General features: G+C 47.2%; 1 protein-coding gene across 2 annotated transcripts in view; it reads right to left on the bottom strand.

Moving 5' to 3' along the window:
- Positions 1–16,701, bottom strand: part of LOC109405027 (dynein axonemal heavy chain 5) — a 76,384-nt gene that overhangs the window by 42,473 nt on the left and 17,210 nt on the right. The window contains exons 3-9 of one of the 2 annotated variants that reach the window (XM_062858766.1): positions 12,908–14,732; positions 12,730–12,849; positions 11,400–12,669; positions 10,787–11,268; positions 7,616–10,721; positions 7,311–7,544; positions 1,454–7,250 (exon numbers count right to left, since the gene is read on the bottom strand). In XM_062858766.1, the coding sequence (XP_062714750.1) occupies positions 1,454–7,250; positions 7,311–7,544; positions 7,616–10,721; positions 10,787–11,268; positions 11,400–12,669; positions 12,730–12,849; positions 12,908–14,732 (12,834 nt within the window). Of the gene's footprint in view, positions 1–1,453; positions 7,545–7,615; positions 10,722–10,786; positions 11,269–11,399; positions 12,670–12,729; positions 12,850–12,907; positions 14,733–16,701 lie in introns of both variants that reach the window. The other variant, XM_062858765.1, reaches the window with a different exon arrangement.

The following is a 16,701-nucleotide window of genomic DNA, read 5'->3' as shown; positions in this document are numbered from 1 at the left end:
GGAGTGTTAAAATTCCAATCAATTTCTAGAAGTTATTGCAGGCATCTCACTAAGAGAGATTCTTGGTGCACCAGACATTCCAGGCCATTTCCTACCTGGAAATTCTCTACAGATTTTTTATGTATAACCTTCTAGGATTTCTCCTGGAATTCCTTCCGGTATTCCACTTGCAATTCCTTCGAGGATTCCTGTTGAAAATCTTTTGAGGATTTTTCCTGAAAACCCTTTGAAGTTTTCTGCATGATATCCTTCGATGATTCGTCCTTCAATTCCTTCGGGGATACGTTTTGGAATCTCTTTGGTGATTCCTCCTCGGTTTTCTTTGTAGATTCCTGCTGGAATTTTCTTCGGGGATTCTTTCTGGAATTATTTCGGAGATATTCCCTGGAATTGCTTCAGGGATTCCTCCAGAAAAATCGTCGGGGTTTCCTCCAGGAAAACCTTGCAGTTCATTCGGGGATTTCTGCTGGAATTCGTTTGAGAATTCCTCTTGGAAATTCTTTGGGGATTCCACATAAAATTATATTGGGGATTCCTGTTGTTATTACTTTGGGGACTAGTGCTGTGACTCCTTTGGGGATTCCTACCGGAAATATTTCAAGGGTTCCTTCTGGAATTCATCCTGAAAATTCAACGGCGATTTCTCCCGGAATTCTAATGGGGATTCCTCTTTGAATTCATTTGGGGATTCCTACTGTAATTCTTTCGGGGACTCCTGCTGGATTTCTTTAGAATATTTCTTCGGGGATTCTTCCTAGGAATTAATCGGAGATTTATTCTGAAATTCTTTTTCGGGCATTCATTTGGGGATTCTTCCTGGAAATCCTTCGCGAATACCTCTTGCAATTCATTCGAGTATTCCTTCTGGAAATACTTCGGGAATTTTTCCAAAATATCGTTTGATGATTCTTCTTGCAATTGCTTCAGTTATGTCTCCCGTAATTCCTTTGAGATTTTTACTGGAAACACTTTTGAGATTACTTCTCCAATTCCTTTGGGGTATCTATTGGAATTCCTTTGGAGATTTTTACTGGAATTTCTTTGGGGGTTCCCGATGGAATTCTTTCAAGCATCCAGAGGTTCCTCCTGTAAATTCTACTGTGATGCCTGGGATGCTCAGTGGTTTTCAATCCAGTGTGAGAAGTTTTAATTTTTCCTTTTTTTTCTGTGTAGTATTATTTAAGACTTAAAATCTAGACAACATTTACAGTTCTTCCAAGCACTTTTGGTTCTTCAGAAATTCACATGGCCCGTAACTTCATATTGAGAACCACCAAACATTGACACACAACTATATAAGTGTTCCCTGAGGCGCAAAATCCAAGAAACAGTATCATTTCGTTCCTACACTTTCAGTTCTAGATAAATTCGCGTGACCTGTGACCCCAGATTGGGACCCACTGAGGGTCAATTTTGGGTGTAAATTAGGGTTCAAGTGTAATGTATAACTTACCTTAGGAAAATATTCATCGGCAACAGCGCACCCATCCTGGCCAGCGACTCCTTCACCTCGAACGAAACGTACTGCGGAGGCAGCTTGCGTAACATATCATTTGCCAGCTGCCAAACTATCGATTCCCTAGTCTCGCCAGCTCCACCACCACCCTCTTTCGGTTGTACACTGAGGATGGTATCCAGAATGCCCTTTGCCGTATTGATCTGATAGGTAATGTCCGCGTTGGGATGCAAGCCAAACACCTCTGGAGTATCCGTCGAAGGCAATTGATTAATATAATCTATGTAGGTTTGAATGTTTCGCGAGTTTGGAACTCGGTATCCCTTGTAGAACTCGAAACTCGGTGTGAGAAGATGTTCCGAGAACCACACTTGCGTAAAGGTGGTAAGCAGGCGTTTATCGAAGTCGTCCGTAACTCGTCCTCCGTACATGACTTCACCGAGCATGTAGCAAAGCGTTTGCCATGATACGCCTTTTTTCGGGTCCATTTCATCCAGGTGGTTTTGGATGAATTGCACGCTGGCGGAGAAATCCGCCGCGTTGAACTCGTACGGGATGTTCCATCCCAAAGGACCAAATTTACGTCGTTCTTGAACGACACAGTGCAGGAATGCTACGGTGTACAACAGCGGTGGCCACTGAGGTGCCGAGGTGTAATCTAGGTAATCCTGTGTGAAAGTAAGATAGCTACGCTTCAAGCTGGCGCGAATTCCTTGCGGTGGTTCGTTGGTAAACTTGATCGCCATCTGAAGCAAGCCAATTGGAAAGTGCTGGTGCGTTTCGGTGGTTATCCAAAGGCGGAATGATTCCGCTACGTGCTCGGTTTCGATTAGGATATCAATAATTTCATTGCAGAATGTGAGAGACAGGTGGACGTTTTGAAGTAGTAGCCATCCTCCAGAGGCCATGCAATCCGTCATCATTTTACGAGCGTGGTATTCTTGACCTTGACCCATGGAAACTGTCTTCAGTGGGATGCCCTTGGATTTGGCCAGCGCCGCAATTTGGACGGTCGGATCGGAGCCGATGGACAAGATACATACCAAAGGTGTCCGAGGCTCCGATTCCGACCAAGTTATATCCAAATCTAAAATGTGCATTTCTCCGTATTCTTTGCCAAGGGATACCTCGATGTAACGTCTAGCTTGCGAAACCGTCCTGTCCGGACTCCAAGATCGTATCAACAACAGTTTCCTAAAAACATCCAACTCGTTTTCATAATCGCAAGGGATGACTTCCATTTCGGGTCGTTCGGTTTCGTACCACATTCTCCACTCCCTTTCGTTGTATTCGATCTTCTTCAATATTCCACTGAAAGTTTTCAACTTACTAATTTCAACCAAGTTTAACCAAGTTATGTCCAAAATCCATTTGAAGGGCTTTGCAGTTACTCCGTTCAGATCCAGCGATGCACCTCCTTTGACGAATGCCATGAATTCATCATGGCTAATGTTGCCCTTTTGGTAGTCAATTTTAACCGCCAACATGAGAGTGAACAACTGCTTATGTCTCTCGTACAAACTACGGCTCGTGAAAGCCCATACCTCGTATGTGAGGTACTTTAGAATTATGTTGATTCGTTCCTCAGTAATGTTACTCTTGGCGGATTTGGTGATCGAGTTGTCGAATATGATCAAGAACTGCTTCAGCGAGTTCTGATACATAACATTCACGTTCGACATTTCCACGATCAAGAAGTATAGGATTGATCCTCGTGCTGCCACCGCTCGGAACTCCTCTCGAGCGATCATGATCTTCTTCTCGGTCACTTCGGCGATCTTCAACTTCTGGTTCACGTCTTCGGCGGTAGTTTTCGTTTCTTGCAGCACCTCGATCAGTGCTTCATCGTCTACCAGAGATCCCTCGGTAGATGTCAGACGGAGAAGTAGATTGGCTTCCAGCTCTTTCATGCTGCGTTGGTTCTTCATGACGCTTTCAAACAGTTGCACTCGTTCCGATTCTAGATCGGCCTTCTCCATCAATATAACGCGACCGAGCAGTTGGTCCTCCAAGCCGCGCATGGTTACAGTGAAATCAATAATGGATGTTTTGGAACTGATCTCGGGGCTAAAAGCAGGATTTGGTAATTTGGTGGTGATATACAACATGAAACCTGGCATCACATCACACTCTTTATCACCGACGAGCACTTTCTCCATGGATCCAGATTTGATGAAGTTCTTCTCCAACACATTATCAATGACGGGGTCCAACTCTATTCCAACATCTTCGATCAACAGTGGACGTCCGAGGGACAAACTGTCCTCCAAATGGGTTCTGAAGTATTTGTGGTTGAGAGACGTAATTTGCAGCTCGTTTTGATCTTCTTTGCATTTAATCCAGATCTTTCCCTGGCTCTGGGGGTCAATTAACAGCGGATAACTGCTGGATTTCGTTACAATCAATGCGTTTTGAATGGAAAGTTCATCGTTTGGTAGACCCTGCAGATTCCATTCGGAAATAGTGGCAGAGTCGGTCAACATTCCGATGATACTTAGTCCTGTCGTATACGGTATGGTTCGAGTTCTTAAGATGTTCATCCACGTTTTGAATAGAGTTCCGCGGAACTCCTGGTTGTATGGGCCACAGTAGGATAAGAATCCTGTTGCAAGCAAGACATCTCCAACGAGTTTGCCGAGTTGAATTTTGAACTCTTTGCTCTGCTGTGTCCAGCGGGTTTTCTCACCGCCCAGACCGTTGATCAGCGCTGTGGCTGCGGTCATTTTGCGCAGACAACTGTTCGCGGCATCCGTCAACCGTTGTTTCTCGGAAACGGCGGCGTCGTATTGGTCTTTGACTTTCTGCAGGGCAGCTTCACGCTCAGCCAGTTGGTTCTCGGCCGCGGCCAAGTCGTCCATGGCGATCTTGAGACGAGCTTCCTGCAGCATCAGGTTTGCCTTCAGCGGCAGTACTTCCTTGTTCACCCCATGGAAGAATGCCATAGCTTTGGTCCAGGATAGCAACCCTGCGACGTCGCCACACACCCTTCTGGCTGTGTCCATGTTGTAGTCCTCCATTCGGAAGTACGGCTGCAGGTGCTCGATCATTTCATCGTTGATGGTATCTTTCGGGTAGTTCTGCAACTGAAGCAGGAAAGTTGTGCTAGCCATCATTTTCAGAGATTCCTGCCAAGAGGGTTTGGGTGATGGCGCACTCGTGTCTGCGATTACCGGATGTAGCTTCCGTTGGAACATAATCAATACGCAGTCCATGATACGCATAATCAAATGAGGCGGCCTGCCAAGCTTACGGACTGTAGCTATGTGAGCTGGTTTGATGGTATTGAGCGCTGCCTCTGCTTCTTCTAGTGCAGGCTTGGCCGCTTCCAATTTTTCTTCGGCAAATCCTTTTTCAGCGGCGATGTTCTGCACCAAGGCTTCGGCCTTTTCTTTCACCACCTGGACTTGGTTCTTGAATACTTCAGCCTGCATAGCTCGCTCTGTAACTTCAACCAATACGCGCTCGGCTTTGGCGGAAGCCTCCACCAAATCCTTTTCCATCACTGCGAGCTCTTGTTTCAGAATTTCGACTGACTCGGAAGCTTCGGCCAGCTTTTCCAGACCAGTATCCATCTTCTCCGCTCCGTCGCATAACTCCTTGTGCTTTTGAGTGTAAATGTTCTTGTAACCTGCTATAAAGTTCAGGTATGACTTGGGAGTGACGTGCGTTGCACGGCGGAATCGTTGGTAGTATTCCAGAGAAGTCTGTGACACTACGTCTTGTATTGTCCCAAGCGCACTCACCAGTTCGTCCTTCACCTCCGGGGTGCATTCGATCGAAAAATCTGTTAGAAAATGTCGAGCGACGGCCACCAACGCATCTTTCGGCCAAGGTTGGAACCAGTCGACTGTGCAACCTGATACCAATGCAGGAAACCGCATAATTCTGCGTCGGAATGTCTCGCCGACAGGAGAAAAGCAGAATACCACATGAAGATGGTGACAGACACGCTGCAGGAAATATTCCATTACCGTTTCTTGTGTCACGTTCTTCTTCTGGTTCTCCCGCTTCATGGTCGGTGTTAGTTCAGAAACTATCTCGGTCTGTTCGTCACGATTGAATAAGTTCGAAATTACTCCCGATGACAGGATGTTGTTCAAATATTCAAGGAAACTTTCCTCCTTGACATCCATGTCTGTGAATAGGAACGTCGTTCCCTTGCCCTGTACGCCGCATGAGCGATACAGGAGCTTTAAATCTTCAAGGAAGTTAGCTACGTTGTAGGAGCGTGTTAAACTGATCTGGAAGGTTTTATATCCAGCGATGAACGAAGCGAGCTTAGTAAGCGACTGTTTTCCAGACCCGCCGACGCCTACCAGCATTACGTTTCCCCTTGGGTGACGGATGATCCTCGATATTTTCACCAAGTGTAGCATTGCATCTGGGAAGAATACCAAGTCCATCCCAGTTCCACGAATCATTTCATTGAACTGTAGCAGAAACATTTTAAGACGTTCTCGCAGAATACTAAAATCTGTCACTGGCTCGTAAACCTTCGGTAATTCCATATCTGTTTCCTCGCCTTCCTCTCCGGTTGGCTCTGGAGCGTCTCGCATGAAGTCGACAAAGACCGGACTCGGTCCGGCCATCTCTCTGTACTCGGGCCCAATGTCTGTCTCTAGTACTTGAAGCATCTGTTCCAGGAACCATTCCGTGTCAGACATCGATACAAAACGATCAGCGAACACCCGGGTGCATTCGTTCTTCCATAGTAGAATCAACACCGATTCGCATGTGATCACCGTCGATAAGGTTCCGATCATTCCTTGCCATATCCGGGAAAGGTCTCTCAAGCTGAATATATAGTGGAATTTTGCAGGAGTGGGAAGAAGTTGTTCTCTTGTACGCTGCCAAAGCACTCGAGTTAGAGGCACTAGCCGTTTCACAAGCTTTCGCACCTCCATTGAAAATCCGCGCTTTACATTGTAGTGTCCTTCGCCGAGTGTTCTAAAGATCGTATCTATCGACGTATTATCTGGAATGTTACAATTGAAGACGCTAAATTGGCGTTTCAGGCGCGCTGGTATGTCGTTGCGACCCCCTCCGGGTAAACCCATTGCTCCGGCGAACTGGACGTCCACGATGTTAGTAAATTCTCCTGGTTTCTCCAGACTGTAGAACCCTCTCATGTCCATGGTCTGTCTGACGATTTCGTTCGTAATCTGGTCGCCCCATTCGTTGATCTGAGGCATATTGATATCGTCAATAAATACCAGAAGCTTACGACCCCCGCCCGGTCCAAACATGTTGCCCAGCCGTTTCTCCACGTAGCTTTCGATGGTTTTCTGAAAGTGGTACGGACTGGTAGCGGATGAAAAGTTGAACGAACGTCCCATGTGTGTTTCCGTGTTCAGCTTCTTCATGAAGCTCTTCATCATAACTGTCTTGGCTGTGCCCTGTTCTCCGATCAGCAGTACGGCCTTCTCCTGCTTGACGATCACGTTGATCAGGTAGTCGATGCGTACGTTGTCCACAATCGGAATCAAGATGCTCAAATAGTCCGGAGTCGAGTGCTCCGGGTATACGTAGGGCGTCACTAGAGTTTTCCACAACTGCCAACTGCCCGTGGCCGACACAAAATAATCGTATATCGACGAATCTGGCTTCTCCTCGGCGGTGGGAAAATCCAGATTGCGATACTTGGCCTTGACGTGTGCGTCCAACTTGAGGCGGTCCGCAGAGTTGAGGTACGCTCCGATACCCCACGCAATGGCGAATACGTACAGCCGGTTCAAGTGCTCCGGGGTGCAGGCTTCATCCTTCGGCTTCGGTGCTTCGTCGTCGTTCATGTCGTCTGCAAACAAGGAAAGAAAATGAGTACAAAAGGTCAAACAGCTCATGAACCAAAACAAACCGTCCAAGCTTCCGGTAGTAGACAGTGCCACCTCCTGCTCGTTTTCCCCGGTCACAGGAACCAATCCATCCAGAATGTAGATCATCTGCTGTATAAAGTTGCACTGCAGCACGTCCATCATCAGCATCAGGTTTTGCGTGACCCAGGTGTAGATTTTTAGGAACGATCCGTCGAACAGCTCGTTGAAAACTTTCTTCTCCAGCGGGCTACGTGTCCGCAACCACGCTTGGAGTACTGCGGAAGAGAAAGACATGTTAACGGGATTCGACGAAATTTCAAACGCACATTCCCAAACTAGTACTCACTTGGTTTCCAGTCCAAACCTGACGAACTCATGTAAACCATACCGTTGCGGGAAACGGTAGCCGGCGACGCGTTGTCGATGTTGTGCGGTTCGAAGATGATCTTGCAGGTCGGTGCCATCGAGAGACGATCCCCGTTAGCCAGCGTTAGGGTTTTGTTGTCGTCCAGCACCGAGTTCAAGTTCTCGATCCAAATACTGTCGACCGGTCCATCGAGTACGAGCCACGTATGTTCGCCTTTCTTCACCTTGAGCGTTTTCCTCCAGAGGGCTGAGAAAATACCATCGGTCCAATCGTTCGTGGCTACGTCCAACCTACCGAACATTTGGGCGGCTGTAATCGCCTTCGGATTCATGCGCATTTCCTTGTGAATAAGCCCGATGTCAGTCAGGGACTTCATCAAGATTCTTATGCAGCAGGTCTTGCCTGCTCCTGGGGGTCCCAGGGTCATAATTCCATGGCGAACTTGCTGAGTTTCGTACAGTTGAATCAGCTTCAGTATCCATGGAGGATGGTAGATAAGTCCCGCTTGTTCAACGCGTACTTGAATAGCTGCCTCCAGCTCTCCGTAGCTAGTTTTCTCCAACGTCTGGTTGGGGAAAAGATCCGTAACTAGAGACATAAATAGTGGTTCATCTTCATCAATCAGCTTTGATAGGTTCATGTCTCGCAGCACTCGCATTACGATGGTGCTCTCACTGTCCTTGTGATTCACTCGTTTGGCGGCTCCCAGTGTTCTGAGAACCGAAAGAATATTTCGTAGACCGAAGTCGTAATGAACCTGTTTGGTCAGCTGCTCTTCGCACAACTTGTACAAGGTGTAGAACTTCCTGGCAAGCGTGATATTCTCAAGGAAACCGCAGGAGGCAAGCTTCACGCGAATGATGATCTGACGATCCGGTACCATCATTGCGACGGTTCTGAACTGGATTTTCAAGTTCTCCGGTAACTCTTTACGCCCGGCATAACCGGGATTCATGGTGATGAACACACCAAACTCAGAGTTCATTTCGATGTCATCCCCATCGGTGAATATGAATCGCTTCTTTTTCTCCTTCTTGGCAGTGAGAATGACTGCCACCTGTTGGGCTGCGACGGACAGGACCGGGAGCTCAATACGGTTGAACTCGTCAAAGCAACCCCAAGATCCGGATTGCGCCAAGCCTTTGTAGATCCGTCCCAAGCCTCTGTAGTCCATCTGATCGGAACAGTTAAACACAACTACGTACTTGGCCAACGTTTTACCCATGTCCTTGACCGTTTCGGTCTTTCCAGTTCCCGCTGGACCACAAGGACTTCCACCCATACTCAGTGCTAAGGCCTGAGCAAGAGTTATATAGCAACGATCAGTCAACGGTGTAATTACCAGTCGATCTGTGCACCCCAAGTACTCGTTCTGGTAAATGAACGTAACGTCCGTTATGTTGATCCACGTTTTATCGACATCTTCCTTGAAGTAGAACCTACACTGCTTCAACCATTCGAAGTCGTTTGCCGATCGGATGTTCATCCGGCACAAGATGTCGAATATATCGCGCTGATGGACGTGAATCGTGATCAAGGTTTCAAACTTGGTGCGTTCAATCTTCACCAAGTCGCGCGTAGTCTGATCGATCAGTGTGTTCAACAGTTCCAAGAATTTGTTGTTCGTCTCCGACATAACCTTCTTCTCGTGGCGCGCTTGCATCAGCGCCATTTCGGCGTCCCTGGTCCAAATCATCTGAATACCCAGAAGCCCCACTTGCGCTGGGAGCTTCTCCAGGAACGATAGCAGAGTAAAGTTGGGATCGTTCATCAGATGGTACGCCTGTCGAATGATGGAGTGAAGCGATTGTTGCATAGACTGCAGCAATGACGTAAGCCACGTCTCGACTGAACCTTCTGCTCGAATAGCTCGATCCAGCGGAATCATCTCGCCTTCTGAGGAAATGATCGCCATCATTTTGTTGTACTCGATGTCGTGGAACTTTACGTATCTGGTGTTGTCGAATATCGACAGTAGATGATTTTGTATCGTGTGGGAGTCGGACGCCTGTCCGAGGATTTCCAGCAAAGCCGGATCCGACACGAAGAAGAATCTCGGGAACATCATACGTTTCTTCTCTAGGTATCCACTAAGGGATTTCTGACACAGTTCTAGTTGTTCTTGAAGATGCGGTAGTAACTGCTTCAGCAAATCATCACCAACACAGCAGGCAACTACGCCTGGTGTCTCGTGGGCACGCTGCATAATCTTCTGCCAAGACTTGTCGATCTTGGAGAAACGTTTCGCTTCCTTTGGCAGCTGCTTGGCAATGTCGCCACCGACGAATACAGCTTCCAGGTAGACCCACATATTCTGCACTAGCAACCATCTTTCGAGAATGTCGTTCGAGTTGGATAGATCGTAGACCCATTGTTGGATTTGCTTACGGAATGGTGCGTTGTATCGATTGGAGAGAAGAGAGCTCAGCACCATTAAGCTGTCCTCAAGTTGACCTATAGTTTCAGCGGTTGTGTCACCGCGTAGCAACAGTTCTCCTCTGTTGTTGAAGGTCATAAAACTGAGCTCGTGAGCGGACCATTCGTTCGTGACCTGCTTAAGTTTCGCTTCGATGTCTTTCTCTTTCATTGCCGATATACAGATATCTTCGATGTCTTCCTTGTGCTTCAGTAGAGGCGCTTCCAGAATGTGCTTCAGCGTGAAACCTTCGCTATCAAACTCGAAGGTATATTTTGTCACCTCCATGATTCTCTGCCAATGACGTGGTTTCATCGCTCGATTAGCCATAAGCTCAAGCAATGGACACATGTCATTGAAGTCATCAATTGTTCGTTTGAGGGCGTAAAAGGCGGGCCACTCCTTGAGACCCTTTGGTAGCTTGCGGCAACGATTCTGGAACTCCATCAGTTCGTTGTTGATCTCTTCGATGTCGACATCACTCCAAGGAATATCATAGTAGCTGCTGACCCGATCAATGACATCGTTGTAAAGCTTGTACAACTTCTGTAGCAAGTTCAGCTCCTTCTTGATCTGGCCAAGTTCAGGATAGTCTGATTGAGGCAAACCAAACAGTTCCTCGCCACTCTGATAAGTCTGGAGCTTTCTCCACATGCCGTCGAATCGATTCTAGAAAAGAAAAACAAACGGAGTAAGAATACATGGGCAAGTCCCATCGATCACCTCATACTCACTTGGAAGAGCAACAACTTGTCGGACGCTTCGCGTGGCGTCAGGCCCGGTTCCATGGGCCCTGACACCCTGTACTCGGCAACGTAGTCTATCTTGTCCTGCTTGAATCTCTCCAAATTGGCGCGCAGGTCGCTTTGGAAATCTGGTTGCATCTCAAGCAGTTTGCAGTGTACCTCTTTGGCACGGGACTGCAAGCGCACCCAAGTGTAGCGCAGATTGTCAACCTGGTCCATTTGCTCGCGATCGACCGCTATCTCATACTTGTGCATCATGTTGAATGCTTCTTCGATCGGTTCAATCTTCAGCTCCATATCGACTTCCTGTTCGCGGATCTTACTGAGGGTATCCATCACTGTGCGAACGTCGTCTAGATCGCGTATTTGGCGATCCAGCTTGCGGTCCATCTCGTTGATCACCGCGTAGACGTAGTCCATCTCGCGTTTGTACTTTTTCTTCATCGCCTGTCCCAGTTTGTGAGTGCAAGCTATAAAAAGTGATTCGAAATTTCGGGGTTAAACTCTATTCTACTTAAGAAATTGATAACAGGTGGAAAGACAACACCATATGCAGATGTGCCTGCAAAAACCAAAACATACTACCATCATTCATACTTACACTTGATTTCAATCGATAAACCAAACTTCAGCTTCTCCGTGGACAGGGCAATGCTTTGACCGAAGTACTGCATGTCCTTCTCCACCTGTAGGTTCGTTTCCAAGTCAACCAGCTGCCGAAGCGTGCTTTCAAACTCGAAAAGTGTACACTCCAGCAGCTGCCGTATGGTCTTATCGTTCTTCCACAGGAAGTGATACGGCTTCCACTTGTCCACAAACTGGTGTAGCTCGGGCTTCATGTTACGGATGCAGCTTGACAGCAACGACAGCGTCTTCACCACTTCCTTGTTGTCCATCACGTAGCTGTAGAAACTCTTCGTCATGTGTATCATACGGGGTTTCTCCTCCGACTGCAATCGGTACATCTTGCGCCGCCGAGACTTATCATCAAGCGTGGCGGCGCTCGCTTTTGCCAACTTTGCCGCCGTAGCGGCCGAAGCAAGAGCGGCAGCCGAAGGCCTTGGCTTATCGTCGATATCCTTGCCGGTGTTCCACTGTGCAACACCTTTGGAGACACCGGTTATCTGTTTACCGGCAATCGTCAACGCATCCTGCAGCTCTTCTAGGTTCGGTCTGATGGTCACGTTCGGTATCATCAGCAAGGACTGGAGAATGAAAATCGGTTTGCGCGGTTGATCTTCGCCTTCGACCTCGATGAACCGCCGCCTCAGGCAGTCCAGAGATGTTCGGGTCACGCGTATGAGGACATCGATCACCTTGCGACTGTAGTAGCGCCGCATCTCCGAGACAGCATTGAATACCATGTCTTGCATTCCTTTCGGAAGGCCACCACCGTGGTGCGACAGTAGCTGCAATGGGTTCTCGAAGCAGGACCAAAGGATGCTCCAATCCTGCTGCTGGCCGCTTCCGTCATCATTGTCTCCCTCCGGGGTTGGGGACGACTTCTCCGATGGTTTTTTGTCTTCATCAACGAAAAAGTCATTTTCGGCACCGACCATTCGTTTGAATATCTGAGAAGCACGATGCACTAAATCCAAGACTTCTTCGACTGCCTCCTCCACCATTTGGCTCTTGCGATTTAGCTCGGTTGCCGCCTGACGGCACGTTTCCTCCGTATTCTCCAGGAACTCATCCACCGCCCACATTTCGTCGTCGTTCGGAAGCGATTGCAGCTGGATGTCCTGCATGGACGTCAACACGTGCAGAATACGATTGGAGTAAATGTCGTGGACGCGGGCTACCAGCACATCGAACATTTCGATGGCTTCCTTACAGTTGTCGTAGAATTCGATCCACCTAGGGCTAGTCCACTGGAAGAAAGGGTAAATTCATGCGTAGCATTTAGCTCTAACACACAATGTAGTACTTACGTTGATGGATTTAAGTCCCGGTTTCAGCATGGCCGTCAAGCGGACTAGTTGCGGCAGCAGCAATGGCCTGACCTCCAACTTGACCTTCTTGATGGTATTCAAGAACATCTTGATAAGACTCTGAAAAGAACATTCATTATCTGAAACGAGTAACCAAAAGGCACCAATCGCTACTCACATTCAGTGAGTCCTGTATTGTGTTGAAGTGCGTTTGTTTACAGAGCAACGTGGCGGCAACGATCGGCAGGTCGATCTTCATCTTCGCCATACACTTGCTTTCGCGTATCAACAGCGGTATAGTAGGATGCAAGTTGACGACCAGTCTGTCACCTTGCAGGGCCAAGATCGGCTGCACCAGACAGGCGTCCGCCACACTAACATCCTGACTGAGCCAAATCTGGGTCATCTCCTGTTCGTACTCGGCCAAGATGACCTTGGCCGAGCTGTAGCGATTCTCGATATCTTTTGTGGTGGGGAGCGCGGCTAGTACCGGATGAGTAGTCACCGTGGTGACCAGCTCTTCCAAATGGTACTCCAGCGAGCGACACCACTTGATACGTCCGGCTATTGGTGGGAAGTTTCGCGGCAATGGTGGGTCATCCCGTTGCTTTCGATAAAGCTTCAGTATGCGATCGATTTCCTTCTCGCAATACTTGGACACTCGTTGGTACTTCTCGTCCATAGTGCTGAGGGGAATCTTCTCGCTGACTTTCTCGAAGCGAACCAAAAACCGGATTCCTTGGGGTGTCTCCCAAACGCTGTCAAAGTTGTGCTCAATCATGGATGCGATCGTTTCCTTCAAAGTGTCGGTCTTTTGCATGAATATTTGGAAGTCATTGTTAAAGTCAACGTTGCGTTGGTCTAGGTAGTCGTACTTCTTCATGATGATCTCAACCCGAGCTTCGTCGAAGGTGTTCATGGCGTCTTCAAGAGCTTCGCCCAAGAGCAACCCTTCGAGGCGTCTCTCAAACAGGTGGTTGTAGTCATCGATCAAATTAAACATGGCGATTATCTTCGACAGACGATCGCAGAATGTGTCGAACTTTCCAAAGACGTAGTTCTCCGAAAAGGCGAACGGGATCTGGTCGGGGAGGAACGGTTGGGATTTCACGGCGTGGTAGGTTTCCCTGTAGATGTGATTCAACTTCAAACAATTGGTGAGTTTGGTGCGAACTAAGTCCCGGTCCTGGGTCCAAATCGTTTCCTTGCCTCGGCACGTAATGTATGACTTGCAGGTTTCGATCATTTGGTTGGTGATCTTCACCATCAGTGTGGACGTACGCTCAGAAGTGTTGTAGAATTGCGACACACTATAGATCAATCGAACGGTTTGCAGGAGGCTTACGATCGACTCCTTCATGTTGACTGGGTCATCCAGGTAAAGCGAGTGACAACAAGCCTCCATAGCCTGAATAAACTTGGAATTATCACGAGCTTCATTGTAGCAGAACGTAATTTTCTTGTCGGTCTCTTTCCATTGCTTCAACACTTTTGAGCCTGACTGCGACAGGCAGTACAACGTCCACTGCACTTCTCGTTCCTGCAGATGGGACAGCAGTTGCGAGAACTGCGCTCCACGCCGCTTCCAGTATTCCAACTCATCCTGGGGTCCGCTCGAATCATTCTCCCGACGTAGTTGTTCGCTCTCCATCAGAATTTTAGCAATTCCTTTGATCCAATTGTTCACCCGCTCCTCCAGCTCGGCGCAAGTAGACGCACTTTTCGACATTTCTCTAACCTCCGCCAGGGTGTCGACGCGACAGACAATCGTCTTCCCATCATCAAACACGTTAAAATGATTGCAGACTTGCTCGCAAACGCGCAGGGCACTGCAGAATGAGCGCAATCCGGGCAGCAGTTGGGATTTGATCAGATTACAGCTCATTTCCTCATCTTCGGATTCGATGTTGGGATAGGCTAGAGCTTGCATGAAAACGTGCTCAACGATGCGTTCGATCGATGTCACCAGGCCGACCCGGTTGGCATCTATGTAGCCGCAGTACCTAGAATTCAAAGGGGGGGATGGAAAAGACAGGTTTTGTATACAAAGTACAATCACTGCACGATGGTTCCGTTGAAACTAGTGAAAAAGATAATTCTATGGTTCTATTTTACTGGGAAATCTAGAAAACAAACCAACACGTACTGCTCGAGAATTAAATTTTTATTATTATTAATGATATGTATTCGTAACTCGGGATCCACAGCTCCACAGATCTTTACACTGTCGCTGTTTAACCTCCGGTTAAATACGATTTGTCGAATCCAAGCTGTCACTATTCCTTCTCCTTCTACGACATTAACCACGCACGCTTGAACGGTAATTAATGAGTCCAAAAGTCAAACTCAAACACCGTCTCCTGCACACCTTTGTCTGCTGAATGATTCAACTGACTCAGCGACTCTTCGTTACAGAAATAACAACGCAACACCTCCGCATCGTGACTCTACAACTCGCTACTACAACAGTTATTTCTACTCTATATCCCGACGACTGACGACAAACGCTGCCAAACTGGACCAGCCCAGCCAGCCAGCCAGCCAGCCAGTCAGCCAGCAGTGGCGTGTCTAATTTGATCTTCCGGAAGAAGAGGTGTAAAAATGCGGGATAAATTAATTTCATTCCTTTCCATTTCACTCTTCATTAAACACATTTTCATATTTTTAATATCAACCGCGCGAACCTACGTCGTCAGAATCATCACTTGGCCTGGCGGCCACCTGACCGTTATCGAAGAAGATCCGGTCGCCATCGCTTTTGGATCAAATGTACATAACAGCAATTACTTCGTGTTTTGAGATTTGTTGATTTTTTTCGGATTTTTTCCGAAAAAAATCAACAAATCTCGAAACATAAAATTCAACGGTGACGAAAAAACCCCACAAAGCAATTACTTCGTTTCAGATCAGATTAAATTAACATCCTGGTAACCTGGCAAGGATTGGCCAGAGAAAAACAGGACGTTACACGGAATGCGTCATCTAATGGACATGAATGAATGAACATATTCGTGGGAGTAATATTGACAAAAATACAATGTTACGTCATAAAAGTGTTTCTGGAAAAATGGCAGGGAATATCTACCATACGAATTTCAAAAAGGAATAGTTAGGAGATATCGTGACGCTAATATCGATTGTAGAAGGATCAAGGTATCCTCTCATATTTATTCCTGGTGGAAAATGCTTATCAGTTTTACAAAAACAATTTTATACGACATTTCAAAAAAAATAATTTCTAGAAAACTTAAAAACATAAAAAACTCAGGATATACTTTGATCCTTCCTCTAACTGTGTATGAACCCCGATTTCGAACATATTAGTTCGCTGTTTCGAAACAAACATCGTAAACCAAAACATAAGGAAGTGCACCGATTTTAAAAAAAGTCTAAGTAGTAAGTCACAGTGACTTATGTGCATCCCTTACATACGCTGCCGTCACTGTTTTGTAACCATGTGTGTTGCTTGGGGACAATGGCCATGTGGAAGCATGAAAACTGATAGAACGTTCCGAAAGAAATTCCTAAAGGAATTTCTAAAGGGATCCTCAAACGAATATCTGGAGAAATTCCACAAGGAATTCCGGGAGAAATACCATAAGGATTTTCTGGAGGAATCACTGGAGGTAATTTTGGAGGAATTCTGGGAGAAATTGGGGGTGGAAACTCAGGTAAAATATTATCTCCTGGGCGCCCATTAAAAACACCACCCCCGGCGAAGACTGGCGCTTGAGCCAAGCTATTTAGCACTGTAGTTGGAGGAAATGCCAATGCAGAACCCGTAGCTTCCGGGAAGGTAAGCCCAGCTCCCTGGGTTAGTGGGTTGGTGTCAGGCCCTGCGAGCCAGCCGTTAAAAAGACTAGCACCGGAAAATCAACAAGAGAAGAATGCGAACCGATACCAATGGCGACGACCACAGCGACGAAAAGGGACTTGCGATTGGAAGCTCGGTACGTGGAACTGCAGATCTCT

Source organism: Aedes albopictus, chromosome 3 (assembly GCF_035046485.1).
Source record: "Aedes albopictus strain Foshan chromosome 3, AalbF5, whole genome shotgun sequence".
NCBI classification, from domain to species: domain Eukaryota; kingdom Metazoa; phylum Arthropoda; class Insecta; order Diptera; family Culicidae; genus Aedes; species Aedes albopictus.
Note: the sequence above shows the minus strand (reverse complement) of the source record. Positions and strands in the feature narration are given on the sequence as shown.